The sequence below is a fragment of the Leptidea sinapis genome, chromosome 5 (assembly GCF_905404315.1).
Source record: "Leptidea sinapis chromosome 5, ilLepSina1.1, whole genome shotgun sequence".
Lineage (NCBI taxonomy): Eukaryota > Metazoa > Arthropoda > Insecta > Lepidoptera > Pieridae > Leptidea > Leptidea sinapis.
The window spans coordinates 5,360,898-5,383,342 of NC_066269.1; the positions used below are offsets into that span (position 1 = coordinate 5,360,898).

The 22,445-nt window shown below is 37.8% G+C and overlaps 1 protein-coding gene across 3 annotated transcripts in view; it reads right to left on the minus strand.

Annotated features, from left to right (window-relative positions):
* The window catches only part of LOC126964482 (uncharacterized), a 49,533-nt gene that overhangs the window by 23,697 nt on the left and 3,391 nt on the right, over positions 1-22,445 (minus strand). For 2 of the 3 annotated variants that reach the window (XM_050807626.1, XM_050807625.1), the window contains exons 3-16: positions 22,086-22,342; positions 20,890-20,931; positions 18,029-18,169; positions 17,821-17,961; positions 15,933-16,017; positions 11,074-11,173; positions 10,072-10,222; positions 6,448-6,575; positions 6,121-6,205; positions 5,936-6,007; positions 5,037-5,135; positions 3,721-3,890; positions 466-571; positions 40-302 (exon numbers count right to left, since the gene is read on the minus strand). In XM_050807626.1, the coding sequence (XP_050663583.1) occupies positions 40-302; positions 466-571; positions 3,721-3,890; positions 5,037-5,135; positions 5,936-6,007; positions 6,121-6,205; positions 6,448-6,575; positions 10,072-10,222; positions 11,074-11,173; positions 15,933-16,017; positions 17,821-17,961; positions 18,029-18,169; positions 20,890-20,931; positions 22,086-22,342 (1,840 nt within the window). The remainder of the gene's footprint in view (positions 1-39; positions 303-465; positions 572-3,720; positions 3,891-5,036; positions 5,136-5,935; positions 6,008-6,120; positions 6,206-6,447; positions 6,576-10,071; positions 10,223-11,073; positions 11,174-15,932; positions 16,018-17,820; positions 17,962-18,028; positions 18,170-20,889; positions 20,932-22,085; positions 22,343-22,445) is intronic. The other variant, XM_050807627.1, reaches the window with a different exon arrangement.

Consider the following 22,445-nt stretch of genomic DNA (forward strand, 5'->3'; position numbering starts at 1 on the left):
TTAATGCTCTAAAAAAATATTACTGAATATTAAACGAACCTGCAATTCATTGATGACGTAGTCTTGGCTCAACGAGATCGCGTATTCGTAGATTTCAGTCGCGAAAATCGCCTCATCAGACGCAAAGCTCGCGAGGGTGGTGGCCCTCGGGTCCGCGAGCAGAAGGGAGAGACGCGGCGGGGCTGAGGGGGCGGAGTCCCGCGGAGTGAACGGTGCCAGGGGGTGCGGGGTGAAGGGCACTCCCGCCGTCAGGTAGCAAAACTGCGACGAATATATTAGCCCACGCGACGCGAGACTATCACCTGAAACGCAACAAATTATTATTTAGCTTGACAGTACATGAAATATTGTTTTTTGTTGTAAGTGGATACGAAATTTTTAAGTATCAATTAATTCGAGCTAGTAATAATAACGTTTAAACGGATATGCACCACCGACGGTGAGCACTGTCCGCACATACGTTACCTATCTGCGTGAGCGTGCGTCTGTCTTGGTCGGGCTTGTTGGATGGGTTCGCCAGTATCATGGCGGCGTGCACGCGCCAGTCACCCCAACGTTCGTCCGACACGCACTACAGCACAAAACATTCATATAAAGGTTATGTTATCTGAATAAAGGTCATAATATACTATCTGTACTTTATTGAACTATTTTACTATATTTAAGTAATGTGATAATTGGTAAAAAGTTTGATGACCGAGTAACACCAATACGATTACTGAAGTGACCACGATTTTTTAAATTTTTTTCTATCCCTCATTATGTATCTATCTGTATGGTTATGTTATCTGAATAAAGGTCATAATATACTATCTGTACTTTATTGAACTATTTTACTATATTTAAGTAATGTGATAATTGGTAAAAAGTTTGATGACCGAGTAACACCAATACGATTACTGAAGTGACCACGATTTTTTAAATTTTTTTCTATCCCTCATTATGTATCTATCTGTATGTTTTTTTTTATAACTCAAGAACGGCTTGTACGATCTCGATGTCAATTGGTCTGTAGTAGTAATCATGTGATTGGCTAATAGGCTATATTCTATCTGCGACTTCATCTTCTTAAAATCATAATCGCGCATCTTGTTTGAATGTGACGACGCCCTTTCAAAAATTGATCCTTATCACAAGCCAATTGTAATAAAGGTGGAGTTTGTGGATACTCCGCTATTAATACCTCTAGCTACATTAACTTATCTGTTCAATAAGGGAGAATATAATGCTATTAATTCGGAATTATAAGAAAGTGACTGACATAGTAAATTTTCCTTACATAGCGTAGATAAAGTTGTTACATTATTTTATAAAATCCTTGATAAATTCATTGGAAAGTACATACCGACCAAACGTATAATGCGAGAAGCCTATCCTAAATGGTATTCGCCTGCACTGATAAAGTGGCTTAAAGAAAAACACAAAAATCTAAAAAAACATAAAACGTACAACAATAAATCCGATCAATTGACTTACTTTTTGTTACGCGACAGAACCAAATCACTCGAAAAACGTTGTTATGAGAACTATATAGAAAATGTATAAAGGTCTATCGAAAAGGATCCTAAGCATTTTTGGTCTTACGTAAAATCACGAACCAAATCTAACAGCATTCCCAGCTAAGTGCACTATCTTGGAAGTGTTGCTGACACAGGCGACAATAATTTAACTATTATTTAAAAAATTTAAAATAACAATTATTTTCACTCAACATTCCTCACCCCTAGCGACATTGACTCATCCTCACCTATTAATAATAACTTGTTAAACTGTACTTCTCACTCAAGTTGTATTTCTCAAATCCACATAGACACAGATCTAGTAGCTCAATTACTATTAAAATAGACCCAAAAAAATCAGCCGGACCAGACAATATTGGACCCATATTTATAAAAAATTGTTCTAAAACTTGCAATTCCCATCGCACTCTTGTATAGAAAATCACTTACTGAATGTACATTTCCTCAAATTTGGAAATCAGCTTATATTACACCAATACACAAAAAAGGTTCTACAACGGATGTATTAAACTACAGACCTATATCTAAGCTATGCCTAATAGCCAAAGCCAGGTTTACAACTCATTAAAAAACTCCTTCCACCCACCTCAACATGGATTACTCAAAGGGAGATCTACTGTATCCAACCTTATCTTGCTCAGTGAAGAGAATCTTGTTTCTGACTGAAGCCTGAATGGACAATGGTAGCCAGGTAGATGTAGTATATACCGATTGTAGCAAAGCCTTTAACCGAATAGACCATGAGACGTCTTTATCGAAAATTCAACTTTTCGGCATTGTCGGGGACTTGCATCAGTGGTTTTCATCTTATATTGACCGAAGGTCACAAGCTGTGGTAATCAGTAATTATATCTCGAGCTGGGTAACCATTCCCAGTGGGGTTCCGCAAGGATCGTTACTTGGTCCTGTATTATTCACCATCTTTATAAATGATATTTTTGCTTTCACCTGCTTTCATAACACTCGCTTGCTCTGTTTTCCTGATGATATGAAGATATTTAATACCGTTGCGACTCTTAATGATGTTGAACCACTAAGCTTGATCTTAATCCCTCCAAATGCTCTGTAGTTACTTTCACACGTAAATATAACATTATACCATCGGATTATAAATTAAAAAGTCAAACATTAACAAAAAATACTGTCGTGCGTGATCGTGGTGTTTTATATGATTCTAAACTGTTATTTGATGATCATATTGAACATATAGTCAAGAAAGCTTCAAGCGCCCTGGGATTTGTACAACGCACATGTGCTTCGTTCAAAAACATCAAAACATTTAAAATTCTTTACTGCACATTCGTACGCAGTATACTCGAATATGCTTTCCAGGTGTGGAACCCACACGTACACATACGACACATATATTAGACGAATTGAGAGGATACAATTAAAATTTATTAATTATTTATGTTTTCGACTCAAAATTTCTTTTAAATCAGAAAACTATTACCTATAATCTTTGCAAACGATTTTATATACTCTCTCCATGAGAAAAGAAATAGCAGATACATCTTTCCTCTTAAAAATTACTTCCAATTTAATTGACTGTCCCGAACTATTAACTTTGATAAAATTTAATACCCCTGTTAGTCTTTTGCGTTTCAATTCTCTTATACATACATTATTAGTTAAATCCAAATACAGGCAAAATTCCTACTTGTGGCGAGTGAGCAGTAACTGTAATAAAATCGATAAGCGAGTAGGCTTTGATCTATTCTGCACAAGCGTAGCCTCGGCCAGGCACATGTTGAGTAACGAATTATTTCATTGAATTGTAAGAGCAGAGCATAAGTATATAATTATTATATAAGTATATCTATCACTATCGTTGACAGTATTAAGTGTTCGTAACTATTCTAAACTAATATGTTGCTATCAGTGAGGACCTTTAATTGGCTTTTTGTCACTATTAGATATTATTTAAAACTATTGTACGCTGTTGGTCTTCCTATATGAAATAAATAAAATAAAATAAATCTTCAGGCAATCTTAAAAATTTCGCAATCAAATAACCTTTCCTACTCAAGTTGTATGTAAAAGTTAAGGCATAATTCGTAGTAAGGCACGCCGGTCATTATCGAATCTCATTTACAACATGCCTAATTGACAAACGACAAAACTAATGGCGTAAGAAAGACAACGGATATGTTTTAGACGACGCCCCACCAGTATATCGTAGTGGGCGGGGCCTACTGACCGTGGCGGCGGGCGGGGCTCGCGCCGCCAGCGCCGAGTACAGCGTGTGCAGCGGGTCGGCGGGCGGGAGTGCGGCCAGGAAGCGCGCGGTGACCGATGCGCGCACGCGGCGCTCGCAGAACGACGCCAGCTGGAGCGCGTGGCCCCACAGACCGCTCTGCATCGCCCATTCTGTGAAGCGCAGACAGTTACAGCCGTACTACGGGTTAACGGGTGGGGTCCCAGTGCCACGGCTAGATCACCTGGCGTTGCGTACCAGACGACGCTTTATGGTGTGTCCTCTACCGCATCTATCACGGGGAGTGTTCCGAAGAGCTGTTTCATCTGAGGAGGAACTTTCTTCCACGTACTACAAAGCTGTGGAATGAGCTTGTGCGGTGTTCCAGTGACGATACGACACGGGAACCTTAAAAAAAAAGCGCATATATTTTTTCAAAGGTCCGGCAACGCTATTATGATTCCTCTGGTATTGTAAAAGAAGTTGATGATGACTTAACATCAGGTGACCGAACGTGACAAAACGATAGTATCGTTTGTCCTCTCTTCCATGAAAAAAAAGTTACATCCGTACTCCGGGTTAACAAACAATCAATTTGCCTTCTTTTATATAAAAAATGACGAAATTTTGCACACGTGAATTGTGTAAAGAAGCTCGTTTGTAATGGATTAGGTATAATCATCGTTCTTACTGGTAATTAAAAAAGATTTTTTTTTTTGGATGTAGAGTATGTTGTGGCTCGTGGACGTACTTAATAGTTAATAATCCAAATGTTTTAAGTGTTAATTCCGCCAATATTTGTATTTTAACAAGTCAACACCTGTTTCACCTCCACACGAAGTATCCTCAGGACATGTTGACTCGCGAAACACTGGCATGAGACTGAACTAAATGAGCCGGAAAACGTTCTTTTATATCCTCGTCCCATGAAATGACGCGCTGTGATTGGTCGGCTGTTGTGACGTATTACCTCCGGAAGAGATACGTAACAATGGTGAAAGGACCAAATATGTTTGTTCGTCCAACAAGGTAAACATGTTATTTTTGTGTTTTATTATTTCTAATCAGAATTAGAGCAATCGCTCTAACACAAACAACAGAAATCCTTTTTCACATGTATGTAAAATATAATAATTCTTATTGTTTCCGAGTGAGTGACCGGTGTCAATGAAATGTTTCGCATAATTAAATATAATTAACAGTTGGATAATTATAGATTTCCGCAAAGTAACGCCTACTTCAATAAATTTTAGTTAATAACCTGTCAAACACCATAATTGCATACTTAGAATTAATAATGGGTAATAACAAAGAATCACCTAGAGCCTCCTGCCGGTTGCCGTATATCAAATATTCCCTGAACCTGTCCACAGCGTGTCGTTCATTCTCCACGCCTGTCCTGCTGGCTTCTGAATGCGCTGCAACAGTAACAATAAATGTATATAATATAAATATATAGTCGCAAAAAAATTAATAAACACGCTTTGGTTTAAAAGATAATGGTTGAAATTTAAAAGGAACATCAATTCCTGCCTTATCGACGATAAATGAAAAAAAAAATATAAATTAACATAAATCTTATTTTGCAATTTCAAAAATGGAATAATTTTATCAAATAAATGTATTGTCATCGGTCCACAATAAATCTACAAGTTTGAACGCAATCTGGCCGTTTAAAGTGGGTCAAAATCGAGCCCAAATTAGTAGGCTACAAACAAAGCGTGTTAAAAGAACAATAAATTCTACAAAAATTCGTCAAAAGCTGTAATTAAATTGTACTGTGGCCACACAAAATGAAATAGTAGTGCGTAGTACAATCATCCCGCGTTTTGTATCAAGCACGGAACCTGTCCTATCAGCAGCAGGTAGTCTTTTACGCACATGGGTGAGCTACCGCAACTTTTTTTTTTATTTATTTATTATAAACATACAGTTTCTTCTAAAAATAATACACAGTTTGTCTACATGATCGAGCGAGTATCATAAAAATACATCTTGAAACGTATTTTACAAATATTACTGCAACAATAAATGATAATAATAATAATTCAATAGTTTTTAAATTTATTTTCGTTATGTTCCCGTCGGATGTCCTCTGGCAAACTATTAAGCAGATATTATGGTATTCTATCAGTTTAATCTATTAAGGCACGTCAAACAACTTGCTAAAGAAATAAAGCATTAACAAATAGGAACATTGAACACTACTATTACTAACGTAACGTTTCAGCAGGCGCCGACGAGGGCGGGTCGCGGGGATCGGACACCACCGCGGTCGCGCCGCGGGAACCTGCAACATTAGTAACATTGTTGTAATATCAACATAACTTAATGCTAACAATAATGTTTATGACTAGTACGGGAGAACCTAAATATTAATAAAAATATTTGATGTGAGTTTACCTGAATCCGAGGCTGGTGACTCCGTGTGCTGGTACTCCTTGCTGTTCTTCATCAGCAGCTCGGCGATGTCCGTGCCCATGATCACCTAACGATACACAACAATCACACTTTTGTAAGTTACACACGGCGAAAATAACTGCCAAAGCTCAAATCTTAATATTTTGACTAATCTTGGTATATATAATTCTTCTGTACTTGTATTGACAATGAACTCCTCCTAAACGGCTGGACCGAGATTTCAAATTTAACATGTGTGTACAGGACGTCTGTCGGGTCCGATAGTACTTATATAAAATGTTCTCTCTGTAACAGTATTAGTGGACGCACCCCGTTCTGAGTGAGCAGCAGCGCCAGTAACTCCCACAACAGCACGCAGCCGATGCGGTCGGGCGCCGCCCCCGCACCCCGCGCGCGCTCTCGGCAGTACTCCAGGACGCTCTTCTTGTGCGTCACCCCTGATAACAACATGCGCAACAAATTATTTACAAAAATATTTTAATTATTTAATAATAATATCTCTCACGTTAATTAATGTATCCGCTCCCTTGAGACTTCCAAGAATCAGCAGAGACGAAACATTTTTAATGAGTGTTTTAATAGTTAATTACAAAAGTTGCATACAAGACTTTATCTACACCCATAATATGAATCCTCGATAAAAGATTCTGAAACAGTTAGCTTACTGCTAATATTAAAAAAGCCAGTCGTTACATCATCAAAACGAGTGTTGTAATGAAATTCAGTACAACATTACAAAACTCGTTTGGATGATGTAATGGTTACTAGGACATTGGGTGCTTTAATGTTGGCATTACATGGGCGCCGGCAGAAATAATTTGCAGGTGGTGCAGATCTTAGTCGTTTATCTTCGCCGTATATGTTTGTTAATAAAAAGTTGAAATTTTATTCGGAAACAAACATCTGTAGCCCGGTTTATTTTATTTTCGAGACATTTACAAATTTCTGACTATTCATTATGAATTTATTTTAAATGTACCCAGTCGTCACGGCTCACACCTATTTGTTCGCGACCATCGAAATTGGTTTAAAAATTCTACAGCATACCCTTGGTTAGCCTTTTCTGCTCAGGCTAAAGGATCACTTTGCCGTACATGTGTATTATTTCCCGCACAAATTCATCGAGGCATTACACAGGGGCCATTTTTCGTTCGGCCATGCAAAAAATATAAAAAATTTCATGAGTGTGAGAAATCTCATGCAAATATATAGTGGCATCGTGAATCGGTTATACGTTCTAAAAATTTTCTAGAAATCATGCAAAGAAAAAAAATGTTTATGAACAGATTGATACTGAATATAACAGGGAAATTTCAGAAAACAAAAAATCTTCAAACCATTACATCTAATGTCTTATTTTGTGCTACGCATGATTTACCCCTTCGAGGAACAACAGAAGATGGGTCAGTTTTCAAAGACTAACTACATTTCCGAGTTGAGGCAGGAGATACGGTTTTAAACGACCACTTTGCAGCAACTGGTTCGAAAAATGCCCTCTATGTATCCCATAAAGTACAAAACGAAATTATAGATACCTGTGCTGATGTTCTTCGTGAAACCATTACTGATGAAGCAAAAGAAGCGACATACTTTTCAATCTTGGCTGACGATACAGCGTACATAAGCGGGACTGAACAGCTTTCAATGGGCATAAGATACGTCAAGTTTGACCAAACGAAACACAGTTACGTAATACTTGAAGAATTTTTTGGGTACAGACCACTTCAAAAATTAGATGATGCATCGATTTCTGAAGTTAATTATAACTTCAGAAATCGATGCATGATGTCAACAAATATATTAATATTTGTTGACATCATGTGGTTTAGATCTCAACAAAATGGTTGGGCAAGGATATGATGGTTGCTCCACGATGGCTGGACATGTTGGAGGAGTTCACATATTAAATCTTGTTGTCAATGATTTAAATAATTTGAGTGAAATAAGAAATACTGCTGGAATGATTAAGGAAACTATAACTTTTTTTAGAGAGAGCATTTTACGGCGAAAAAAAATTCCAAATGTTCCCTTGACTTGCGAAACCAGATGGTCTGCAAAGTACAAAAGTATTCGAGTTTTCGCTCAAAATTGAAATAAAATTGTAGAAGCATTAGAAGACCTCTCAGAAGATCAAGCCATAAATTCTAAGACAAAGGTTAGAGCTTACCAACTGCGCACTGCTTTGACCACCACAAGTTTTATTGTGGAATTGCATATTATTGCTACTTACTCGGCAAAGCTTGAGCCTGTCTACAACCAGCTTCAACAAGAGGATTTAGACATTAATTCAGTGAATGACCACATTTGCAAACTCATTAAAATAATAAGAGGGTCACAGACAAAACGCATCGCAGGAATTTACTGCTATATTTGGAGAAGCTAAACAAAGTTGCGAAGACCTTAATATCGAGATTACGAAACGACAGGCTCATCGATCCATCCACAAATCCGAAAACGTTGAAGAATTTTACAGAAGAGCTTTATAGATCCCTTCGATTCGATCATTTCTTCTTTAAAAGACAGATTTTCTGAAACACATAAAAAATCATTTTCTGTGTTACAACTACACCCAAGAATAATAAATGGCCTCAGTAAAGAAGAATTTCTTAGAGAAATTAGATTAATTAGAGAAAAGTGGAAATATCCACAGCCAGCGGCAAATAATATCAGTGGAGTTGATCGATATGAATTTGATTTGATTGAAGATTTCTTTCCTTCGGTAGCAGAAGCGATCAAGATTGGTCTTAGCCTACCCGTCACAACGTGCACAGTAGAAAGATCTTTTAGCACACTGAGAAGAGTTAAAACTTGGAATAGGTCCACAACAGGTGACGAGCGACTGTCTGGATTATGCTTGTTAAGTGTCCACGCAGGCAAGATAACCAAGGACAATAAAGATAACTTAATAGAAAACTTCATTAATAAGTTCGGTCAAAAACCCCGCCGGCTGCAGTTGCTTTTTAAATGAGAATTGTGTAATTACTGCCTACTAATTATTGTGAATAAAAAAATGATTTCCAACAGACGGCTTTTTATTTCAATTATTCCTCGAGATTCCCAAGGGATGCAAGTGCACCTCCCTGCCGGCCGCCCATGGTTGGCAATAAGCTAACTGTTTTCGAATCTTTAAAGCATGAGTGTAGATAAATAGAATTGTTCGCACTTACAATAATGCCTTCCGAAAGCCGATCGAAGTATAGACATTTTTAATGATAAGTTCTCTGCTTTTCGGTATAAACTTCGGAAATTGATATGTTGCTAGACAGGATCTTATTTTGCTGTTCAAAAAACTTATTCATTTTACTTTACTTTATAGAAACTAATTATATAATTGTATTTCTTATTATTACATCTTATGTTGCACAATAAAAATTCTAAATTTATGCATAGGTATGTAGTATTTGCATGTGGTTGTTGCCTGCAATTACAATAACACTTAGATTTTGTTTTATTTAGAATAATATTTAATGTTATTAGTTAGTTATTTTTATGTTGGTGATGCTAATAAACAAACAAATAAAACAAGAAGTAATCCAGCACAACTGGGTTATCCAATGACCTGTATAAATATCACTGGACTGGCTGTTCCATATGTTTGACAGCAAATTTTCCTATTTGAAGCGCCTCTCGCGAGTGAACACAGAACTAATTTTGACGTATAACACAAATGGCTGTATTTTTACATTTTGAATTAATTTCGTTCGTTTCAGCGTTATTTATACTTCAGGAATCAACGTAGTAAAGTACACATTCTTTTTGTAAATAGTTTTCGTATCGATGTTTGTTTAAGTTGTCATCAGTAGTTTTAGTACCGCAGACTCTCGCTACAACAGCGCCAAAATGGCGAATATCAAACAGGCACAAAATCACTTTGACAGCCGCCAGTCCAGTGGTAAATAGTAGAGGTCAGTGAGGTTATAGCGCCTGGCTCACCTTTAATAAGCGGCGCGTTGCAGCGCATGCGGTCGGCCGGCAGGTGGCGCGCCAGCAGCGCTGATAGAGGCAGCAGCGACACGGGCGCGGGCCGACCGTCCGCGGGGTACGCCGCACGAACCAGCACCAGGGCTGCGCCACCCAGCGACCCCTGCACGACACGACTTCACTACATCACCAGTAACAGTACCTACTGGTGAATAACGGCCGTTCCCAATATTCAGTCCATCTCCGGTTATGGCCTACTTGAGATAAACTAATCGATGGTCGAGTGTCTGCCAAATGGACGTATAGCTTACCAGCGATAGAAGTTGTATGGAAATCGCAATTCACGCGTCCCAATATAAGGCGATAAGAATGACTGATCGGGTATATTGGGACAACTCCAGATTATTGACAGCTATAGATAGTATATTGGAAACGGCCGTAATCTCATTAATTACTACTCCTCAACAGCCGGAAGACGTCCACTGCTGTGAAAGGCCTCCCCCACAGATCTTCCTTTAAAAATGAGGGACGAGACTAGCAGGACGTTCAACTGATGGTAATACGCCCTGCCCATTACAATGCAGTGATTCTTGAAAAACCCAAAATTTCTGAGTGGCACTACAATAATTGTGTTTGTCACCTTAAGACATAAAATGTCAAGTCTCATTTGCCCAGTAATTTCACTAGCTACGGCGCCCAACACAACGAAATACAATAATGCTTACACATCACTGCTTCATTGCAGAAATAGACTCCGTTGTGATACCCATAATCTAGCCGGCATCCGGTGCAAAGGAGCCTCCCACTGCTATCTCCACGACAATCGGTCCTGCACTGCCCTCATCCAACGTATAATATAATAATACTAATATTAATAAATATTACTACTGATATTAATTACTACACTAGTTTATAATTGTTACAAGTTTTACATCAGCTAAACTGGACCATTTCAACATAACATAACAGTGACACTTCAGAAAGCCACAAGGGCAAGCTGTCCAGTAGTGATACCTTAATGTGCGCGGTGGAGTATTTAAAGGGAGTCATCCGCTCGGAGCGCACGGTGGACTCCTCCAGGTGCAAGTTGAGAGACGCATCCGTGGTCAGCTCCCTGGACAAAAACGTTGATATTACGAATCGATACACAATTTTGTAGGTTTCATTTACATTTTTTCTGCAGCAGTATTGTGTTAAGCGATCACCTTCGCCCATATTCTCTTGCACACCAGAGGAATCACAGTTGCCGGGCTTTAAGGAAGGTGTACACGCTTTTTTCGAAGGCATCGTCCCGGAAACACCACACAAGGAAACTTATTCTACAGATTTGTAGTACGTGGAAGAAAGCTCCTTGAAAACCGCACAGTGGAGGACCGCCACACATCCAGATGGTGGGGATGATATGTTAATTTGTGGCATGTCGTGCGAAGGTGGAATTCGGCGGCAGGAATCGGGTGAAACAGATCTTCGGAACACTCCCCGTGATAAATGCGGTAGAAGACACATAATGAGGCGACGTCTTTACGCAACGCAAAGTGATCCAGCCGTTCACAGAACACTGGGTCCCCTACAATTTGAGCCGCTGTGCGTTGCACGCGGTCAAATAGATCGAGCTGATACTGGGATGCGCCAGACCATAGTATAATTATATAAGCACGCTTTCATAGTTTACAGAAAGGTATATTGTGTGCAGACTTGGTAACATGTCAATAGAAAGGCTTTCCAGTATCATAATTTTGTGAATCAAGAAACTCATCAAGTAAATTGAATACTGCGAAAGAAAGTTAAAAAGAAGTAAGCAGGGGTATATCTTTGTTGTATCCTCTCCATTCGAAATCATTCATCTAAGTGCTAAAGATATATCGAAAGTCGTTGAGTTTGGTGGTCATTTGGCCAAAGGCGTATGGTACTCAATAAGGCGAGACAGTACTTCACTTCATGCTATCACCATCAACTATGTAAGACGCAAATTCGGCCTCACATGGAGTACTGTTCTCACCTCACCCATTTGACCGCATACAACGCAGAGCGAGTAGCATTCACCGGTTCTGGCTCAGAGTAGTAGGGATTCACCGATCTGGCTCACTTGTTCGTGATGCCTGCTAAAAAGAAAGTTTGGTGTCATACTGGAGTTTTGGTGTACCTATTTAACTACGATTGCGCTGATCCGTTTCTCGATACCTCTTGTAGTTTCAATGTTAGCTTTTTAAGTTAAACAGATTACTAATTACTAATCACTGGTCATTAAGCTAATGATTGATGAGCGACTCAATGCCAATTCCATGAATTTGATAGAGGTAATTAGCATATACTATATATAACATGATTTTAAAAAAAATAATAAAACATCGTTATAGATTGTATCATTTTCAAAAAAAATTATGAAATCATTCCAACTCTTCTTATTAAACTTAAAGTATAGATACATAATGCAGTGCTCGCCACACATTGCGGTAAATTCATTCTTACAGTATTGTAGTTATACATTCTGCAATTCCTTTGTAAAACAACATCAGCTGGAATCCCTGAGGTGGACGACCATATGAATAGAAGTATTGTCCAATACCCTGCTCACCAATGTGTATTGCAACCCAGTGAGAGCCTGGCTTATTATCACTATCTAAATTGCTGACAATATAACAGGGCGTTACAACGTATATCGGCAATCGGTTTGCCGCGTAAGCATTATTTTTACTGGGATCTCGATTGTATTCATATTAGTTGGGAGTAAGGTCCTGTCATTTGGGGATATTGAATAGTTATGTGGATCATAATAATATAAGGACTCAATAAGCAAGACTTTAATGAATTTTATTCATGTATTTAAAACTAATTGGCTTACAATATAAGAAAATATCATTACAAGCGATTCAAATTTGATGAAACACAATTTTTATTAATTTTATTGAATAGGAGGTGATTGCAAACGAACATTGTACCTACTTACCTAGTCTATGGTTACAATCTGGAAATTTTGACTCCATTAAGCCATCAATAATTGAACTTTTCATTTAAGTGCCATTCATTATTTCTCATCACTCTATAAGAAAACCAGTACTAACCATAAACAAATTTACTTTTACGATATTTTAGTATAAAATTCTAGAACTGTTTAGAAACATTGAAGCGTAAAATGTTTTATATGTATTTTTTTCCATTGTAGGGTTTAATGCATTTTTTTTTATGAAAATAAGGGACGAGACGATACGATAAGCATTCTAAAACAATAATTCAGTCGAATTGTTATTGTAGAATGCAAAGCAGTCGCTTTAGAATAGTATTTATTAACACACCAATTGATATTATTTTTAAAATTCAAAGTGTATAATAGATAAAACTTACCTCCATTGCAACGAATTGCACTTAACAATAACACAACATACAAAATATATAATAAATGAACTGAATAAGACGCTTCAATGATTATATTTCTAAAAAGTTCCATATGTACTAAAATATCGCAAAATTAAATTTGTTTATACATTATTAGTACTGTTTTCAAATATTGTGGTGAAGCATAATGGCACTTAAATGATAAGTTCAATTATTTATAGCTCGATGAAGTCAACATTTCCAGATTGTAACTAATGGCTACGTAATGAGTTTGTAGGTACAGGATTCGATTTCAATCAGCTCTTATTCAATAAAAATATACTATATATTAATAATTAATTATTATTAACACAATAAGTTAAATACATAAATAAATACATGAATAAGATACATTAAAGCCTTGCTTATTGAGTGCTTATGTTATTATGATCCCCATAACTGTTCTATCCCCCCAACTGACCTTATTCCCAACAAATATGAATACAATCGGGATACAGAATTATTTGAACAAAATTTATCCCAAACCAATTGCCGATCTATGTAATATCGCTCTGTCAGCAATGTAGATAGTGATAATAAGCCGGGCTCTCACTGGGTTGCAATATACATTGATGAGCTCGGTATTTCTTCTACCGAAGGATATCCCTCGCCCCATCAACATCCCTTTTCTTCTTACTTTATGCCATTCCCCTTTCATAAAGATTCTTTACAAATTTATTTCCCGCAATAATATTAAATTGTAATTTCTATCCTCCATACTTTCTTCGCTTCTATTAGGCACATATTCCCACTTACTTTCACACATTTCTCCCTTAAATTTAGATTAGATACTAACAAGGTAGTTAATATTATGGGTGTTTAGTACTAACTCTTGTAGCCTATTCTTCAGTTCACAAACACAAAACCACAGCTATATCAACCGATCATTTCCTTTTAATCAGCTCTTTTTATACCTCAATCAGTTAAATTAAAATAAAAAATCTCTCCACCTTGACTTTGGCCGAATCGTCGACATTCAGTCGACGGAGCCATTTACTATAAAAAAAAGAGGTGGGTATTGGACAATACTTCGATTCATATGGTCGTCCGCCTCGGGGATTCCAGCTGATGTTTTACAAAGGAATTGCATAATGTATAGTTACAATACTGCAAGAGTACAGAATGAATTTACCGCAATGTGTGGCGAGCACTGCATAATGTGTCTATACTTTAAGTTTAATAAGAAGAGTTTGAATGATTTCATCAAAAATTTTGCAAATGATAACAATCTGTTACAATGTTTTATTATACACTTTATTTAAATCATGTTTTAAAAATAAATGAACACAGCCCAAAACTGTCGTTTTAATCGTTACTAATTACCTCTATCACATTCATGTAATTAACGTTGAGTCGATCACCAATCATTAGCTGATCTGTTTGATTTAAATGGCTAATTTTGAAACTATAAGAGATATCCAGAAACAGATCAGCGCAATCGTTTGAAAATACATCAATATCTCCAGTTTGGCACACAGTTTTTTTTTTAGTTGGCATCACGAACAAGTGAGCCAGAACTCGGGAGGCAGGACCGGTGAATGCCTACTACTAGAGTAGCTTAAACCATCGACCATCAAGTCATCTCCGATCGGCTTAATTGTTAAGCGTTCCACCGCAAAAACAGAATTCCATCACAGAGATTACGTCCAAATGCGAAATACCACCCACACCATGTTGCGAGGAATTTCTTGCCTATTTGTGGAATCAATTACCGGCTGCAGTTCTCCCGAACCAATACAATTTGGGCAGTGCCTCGTTTTCAACCTAAATAAATTTAGCACTAGTATTAAAGTTAATATACTACCTGCGGTAGTCAGTCTACAGATTCTATATAGAAGCAGCAGCGTTTCATACAACTTATGTCGTACTATCGGACTAAAGCGCAACTACGACTAGTTAAATCTACAGTGGCTACCTTACTAGACAACCAATGCACGCCCCTGAATGATATATTCAGGATTGAGGTACCTAAGTATATTGGTAAGTATATGGATAGTGAAGAAAAGAAATGAAGTTTAAGACGAAGGGTAAACAGAAAACATGCAAACAAGGTGTTTTTAGACAAGTTTTGTGGTGAAAATAAGGGATTTGGAGCTATGAACACTACTTTATCCTGTTACACATAGACTAAAGTCTTACTTGTAGGTTGCTAATGCTTATTGTTGGTTACAGTTAGCACTCCAGAGCTATTATGAACTACCAGTTTTCTTTGCAGTTAAACAAGTTTTTTCTCGGCATCATGCATTTGTTTAGTATACTACTATCATAAAAGTTGTTCTTATAGATTTTACTTTTTTATGTAGGTACATTTATTTAGATTAGTAATCAATAATGAGGATTGTAAACAATTAAGCAGTTTGCGCCTGTTAAAATGTTACATTTTCGAATTTTGAAAATATTGCCTTATTTACATAGGAGCCGTGAACTCATATCGCTCAAGGTCGCCGGCATTTAGTGTCGCCTTAAGAAGGCATAATGTCAGCTGGTAGAGATATACGTACGTGTCGTTCCCTTTGAGTCCGTTGGCGCTAGAGCGGCCCGAATGCACGCTGCTGCGCTCTTCGTGCCCCGCCCCCGGCCAGCCGCCTGCAACCACACATGTACAAACATTAATTTTTTAATTTTTTGAACATATAGTATTTTCTTTGATTAACGCGATTGTTACACATTTAAATAAAACACTTTTAAAGGATTAAAACGTGTGTAATTGTAACTAAAATAAAAATGTAACTTTTGCACAAACATCTAATGTAAAACCGTTACAATTACACACGTTTTAATCCTTTAAAAGTGTTTTTGAACATAATCACGCTACCTGCGTTATAACATTCATTATTTTATTTGTTGATTTACAGAAAATTATTGACAAATTAGATATTAAATAAATTGTTATTTCGTCAAATACATCAAGTACTTAAAGTTTGCAAAAAAGTTTACTTAAAATTAAAAAAAAAACTTTTGCCAATCAAGCATTTAAAGAGAAGAAAGAGAAGTTTAAATCTAGCGGTAGATTATTATATAATTTTTAACACATTGAATAGCCACTATATAAGTACAATGTTGTTCTGGGACAGTGGCCATAAACACGGAGGAGTAAAAAAATAAAGACTCCGTGTCACCTTAGATAACAGTGACGCACCAAAACAAGCCGGTAAACGTGTTAATACATACCCACGCACACACTTACACTAATACAAGCCGATCGGCCGCCATTATGACATTTGCCATTGTCCGCGTCTGTGACAAATCAGTTTGAATCTGACCGTATCTGAGAAGACTGAGAGATAAATTATGAGAAGCTTTTCGCCTCATTTTTCCTAAAGACATACACATACCTACCAATTCTAGTGCATACCTTATGATTATTGAACAGCGAAATTAAGGTCCTTATCTAAGAGAATACGTAAAAATTATTTACTGTCAATTTTGTCAAGATTTATTCCATTATAATTAATATTTAGATCAATTTGTACATGTCCTCTTACAAAAAATTTCATTTCATTTCAACTTAACTTCAATTCATATTCATTTAAATTTGCAGTACTAGAGGGTATGATAATCGATATATACTATCCTGTGTGTTTGTTTGCGTGTGCGTGTCGTGTGTTTATTTTATTCTCTGCATTTTTCTTACTTCAGATTTCAGTTAATGTTTCGACAAATGTACGAGTATGTTAGAATCAAGAGAAGTTGAGATATTTTTTTAAAGTCATTAACATAAATAATAAATAACAAAGGCGATTAACGCGTTTTAATTGTTAAGAGTATTCTATTCAAATAACAAAGGTCCCAAAATACTTCTCTGAGAAACACCACTTTTACAGTTGGAAACGGAAGACTGATGAGTTACTATTCCCTGCTTTGCGTTTATAACGTTTAACTGCGTAAATTCCATGTGCCCAAATAAATATGATTTAAACCAAAATAAAGGAGGGCCCCTAATGCCATTTTTCCAATATTTCAATAAAATATCGTGATTTATGAAATCGAAAGCTTTCGACATGTCGACAGTTGCATGTTTTTTGCAATTACTTTCAATCACTTAGTTCAATAGGTGTCAAAAATGCCAAGAGAAGTGGATTTACCCTTCTGAAATCTATATTGATATGGTGAAATTATAATAAAATTTAGACAGTATTTCTAAATTTCAATTTCAGATCTATGTTAGTACCTGTTTCAAAAGACAAATTGGACAGATAAGTCAACACTTTAATATCATCTAGCACACAAGCGTTGATATTATTTAGTGACTACCACTTCTGCAAATTCTAGCTTACTAAATGGCATTACAAAGAAAGAGTTAGGCACTTATTCTACAGCCTTGGCAACATCAGCCGGTGAACTTTTAGATTTAGTTAGCGGAGTGATGTGTTGTAAGTGATGCATTACCTGGGTAGGCGTAGTGCGGCGCGTGGCCCGCCATCAGCTGATTGTAGAGGCGCATGTAGGCGGCGGGGTCGGTGCGCCGCAGCCGCTCGTAGTACTCGTACTGCTGGCGCTGCGCCAGGTATGGGTCGGCCGCGCCGTACCCTGCGGCAGGAGTGCTGGTCAGAAGACGCTCGAACACGTACCACACACGGCCGCCGTCAACACTCACCGTCGTAGTAGGGCTCCGTGGGACGCGGCCGGCGGCGGCGCCTGTCGTCACGAGGCGGTCGTCTTCTTGGCTCGTCTGGGTCTTCGTCGGTGGCGGTCGCCTCGCGGGATCCGGCGCGGGAGCCCGACGAGTACGTGTCACCTGCGGCGTACGAACTCAATGTAATCATAGTGTAACAACGTAAGCTAGGTCAATTCTTCAGAAGTCCCAAGCTCGACTATTAAGCTACACACAAATAAAATAATATTCAAGTCTCTTAGAAGTATAACTGACCAATTTTTTAAGTTGTTCGCTTATCCAAATTTTTTTGTTTACACAATCTGCTACAAAATACTTTTGATAAATAAATATTTTTTGACTATATTTATATACGAAAATAATATAACAGCACCCGAAATATATTTTTTTCAATATAAACACAATCCAAGATATACGCTAACTCAAACTATAAAAATATATTATAGTTTGAGTTCAAAACTCCACTGCATTGAATGCTTAAATTTGATTTGTTAGAACTGTATTGTATCGTATAAAGAATTACCAAGACTTTAGATGGCAGAAAGTGGAAAAAATCTTATATTATGGCGTTTATGTAATTTAATTCTTGCATCCTCGCTCACATCCTATCACTTACACCCGACAGTGAAGCCCCACATACTTCCCATTTCATGTTACCACCCATACAATGGAGACGAGACAGATTTTAAGCTCTGACCACTAAATTAGAAACCTACTACTATATTTGCACTGAATTGAACACTTCTCTTAAAACTTCGCATAATATCGGAATACTGGGTCTCGAACTCTCGAGCGATGGCCAATTCCGCGGTCATATGGATTGGCTTCAAAGACAGGGCGCAGGTCCGGCCACATTTAGAGTATTGCTCTCATCTCTGATCTGGTGCGCTCCAGTATCAGCTCGAACCATTCGACCGCGTGCCCCACAAAGCTACTCGAATTTAGGATCCATCGCTCTGCAAACTGCTAGATTGCTTGGTTTTGCGTAAAGCCGGCGGTTCATTGTGGGTCTTATCACGGGTGTGCTCCGAAGAACTGTATGCCCTGGTGCTGTTTTTTTATTCCTGCCGCAGAACTGCGCCTTCGCACGACACGCCATAAGCTAGGATGATATCTTGGCTTGTGGCGTGGCCTCACCATCTGGATTTGTTGCGTGCCTCAACAGTGCGGTTTTCAAGAAACTTTCTTCCAGGTACAACTGAACTGCTTTTTACGCGATGTTTCCAGGATGATACGACACGGATAAATTCCTGTGTGAAAAAAACGAAGTGTGCAACAACGCTCCTGTGATTCCTGTGATAAAATCAGGTTACCCGTGCAGTCATTGTCCTACTTCCAAAAAAAAAAGATATGCCGTAAAACATAAGAATACATTTTTATCTGATTAAATATAACATGACAATAATTGAGTACTACAAGACGAAAGATAACGTTTAGAAATCATAGATAAGATACAATGAAAACGGTAGTCTTATTGTATGTTGAGCTTGTAAGTAATATCACATAACTTGATCATTGGGAAACATGCTGCATGCCAATTTGTTTTTTTATTAATTTCTGGAAAAATAAATCAGCCGGATAACTTGCATAAAACCGAACCCCTTGTAAAATTAAAAAAAAACACAAATGTTAACAGTCTTAAAATCAGCTATAAGCATAAAACACAACTGTTAAATAAAATTGTACCAAATTCAGTGATATGATGAAAATTTACCAAAATTTTCTGCCTTTTTCGAATACCTTGAAATTTTACCACCTATTCTTTATTTTTCGGTAATGTGACTAGACATTCACAGATAACATTATTTTTTTTGTATATGCAACAAATTACAATTGCAAATTCAAAACTAAAGTTCAATATGTCTTTTAATTTTAGAAAAAATGTCTTTTATTTTATGGTTCTGGTATCAACCGAACAACTCCCCTGAGCACTCCCCGTGATATATGCGGTTGAAGATGCAGAGATAACCCAAATTTATACGTAACGCCAAAAAATCATGCCAACGGGAGATGACTTGATTGCCGATGATTCGAGCCGCTCTTTGTTGCATACAGTCAAATGGTACTGGGGAGCGTCCACCCAGAGGTGGGAACAGTGTGAGGCCAAATTTGGGCCTTATATAGTTGCAGGCGGTATATCGACGCCAAGTATGCCAATACAGGCTGTGGCAGTTAGAGGAGTGATCTCGAATCGAGAGGATACGATTAAGGGAGACTTTTTAACGGCGAACGCACAAACTTGTGTCTTCTTGGGGTCGGATTAATTTTTGTCAGCCCTGTTCCGAGACTTTGCATAGCATAGTCTCGATTTCAGTCAAGTTTGTTCCGGTTCTCGTCGACGCTATCCCAAGACATGTTGGCACGGCCGGTGGTAGGCATACCCTGTACAGTCGTCGGGCGAAGAGGGAAGAAGGGGCCCATCGACTCAAGCATTTGCGCCCATTTATGGAAGAGATATGCAATAAGACCACAGCTGAGCGACCCTGACGGAAATCGTACTAACGGCAATGCCGCTATTTAATGTCAGTTTTAAGTGTGAGAGTGGTATATCTCCAGGCGTGCCGGCCTAATTCCGCTGTGTTCCTTAGGACGTAACATGCCACAACCGTTCATAAAATTAGAGGTAAAATTTCAAAGTCATGAAAAAAAAAACGATTTTGTCGTTATTTTTCGGTGGTCACAAATTTACCATAGCCTAATTCCAGTATATCACTGAATTTTGGTCTTAAATTTATCTCTGTGGTAATGACTTTTTGTACATGTCAATAACTGTTACTTTAATTTAGTGGATTTTACAGAGCGCAGTGAAATACAGGACACTCCACACAGAACACTTAATGTACCTTTACTACTGTCCGACTTTGTATCACTTGAAAATTTCACAACTGGAAAGTAAATGTTCATCAATACAGTTACACATTGACACACCCAGAATGGCAAACTGCCCAATGCTCATCCTCTGAAAGTAACTTTTACTACACTTATGTACTTGACATAAAGAACACAAAAACAGAACAGAGCAGAAAATTAAGCAATACTGAGATGTTTTACGGGTAATTTTGGAGATAAATCAAATTCTTCCACAAATGATTTTTTTTTGCAAAACTTATTTAAAGCATAAGATATATTATGTATGATGTGATATGTGAATATGTACGAAATGAGAGTTTCTTGCGCCGCTTCATCTCTCTCAGAGCGCCATTTGTTTCCGAAGCGGTAGTAGTATCTAGTATATTAGAAATGTCATTAAAAAGAATTCTAAAGGAATCCATTTTGAGAAAATAAATGCCTTTTATGCCTTTAATGTTTTATGCATATAAACAAAGTATGTTTCTATTAAATAAACTTCTCATCAAAAAAATAGAAACAGTACCGCAAGTACTATTCAGGCGAACTTTTAAATAGAAAAGAATATTGATTTCATTAAAAAAAATAAGACAATGCATAGCTGGCCCTTAAGTCTAGACAATGATTCCACAATTCCTAATTTGAAAGATTATAATATGGTATGGTAAGAATGGAAGAAAGAATGTGCACTGAAGAGAAGGAGAGTGATCACCACAGTGCTGCATTGATGTAGGACTTAGTTACGATGGTTGTTTGTGGAAAATTTGGGAAGGCAAGCACTGTTCAAATAACTGAACTTTATTTTGTATCTGTAAGTCACATTCATTAAATGTGCCAGGATACACCCAAGTATCTGAAGCCTCATTTGGTACTGCCATGCCATGGCTCAAACTGCAGCCATTGTAAATTAATACCTGAGCTAGGTCAGTATAACCGTTGTTGTTGACCACTACAAGACAGTTTGAAAAATAAAATTTTAATGTAAAACATTAATATTTGTTAAACCATACCATATTATATCCGCAATAATTAACTAGTTGTATTATTTTTTGATAAATATAAAAATCATAAACCTCCTCGGAAACCCCACCTAAGAGGTGTTTCGATTTCCTTTGATGAGAAGTGTATTTTGAGCCACCGTAGCGCCTATAATCCGTGTATTACGTGGCAACATGTTACGAGCACGACTCACCCCTGCGGCGCTCTTCGTCCTCCTTCTCCCGGCGCCGAGTGCCGTGCTTGCGCTGAGGGTCGATGTCTCTGTATCGCCGCTCGTAGCGGTCGCGGCGCTCCGACCGTCGGCCGCGGCCCTCTCCGTCTCTCTCGTCCTCGTACCTCCGCTCTCGTTCTAATGTACTGTGCCGTTTACTTCTCTCTCGCTCCTCGTATCGCCGCTCCTTGTCATCGGGCCGCGGCGGTTTTGATGCATATGAACCCTCGCGGTATCGTCTGATAAATGAAACACAATAACAAGAGCTTATATTGCAAATTTCAAACAAGAATTCAACAAGTGCTAGATGTCAGTGTGAACATGAAATTACATCAATTCTTA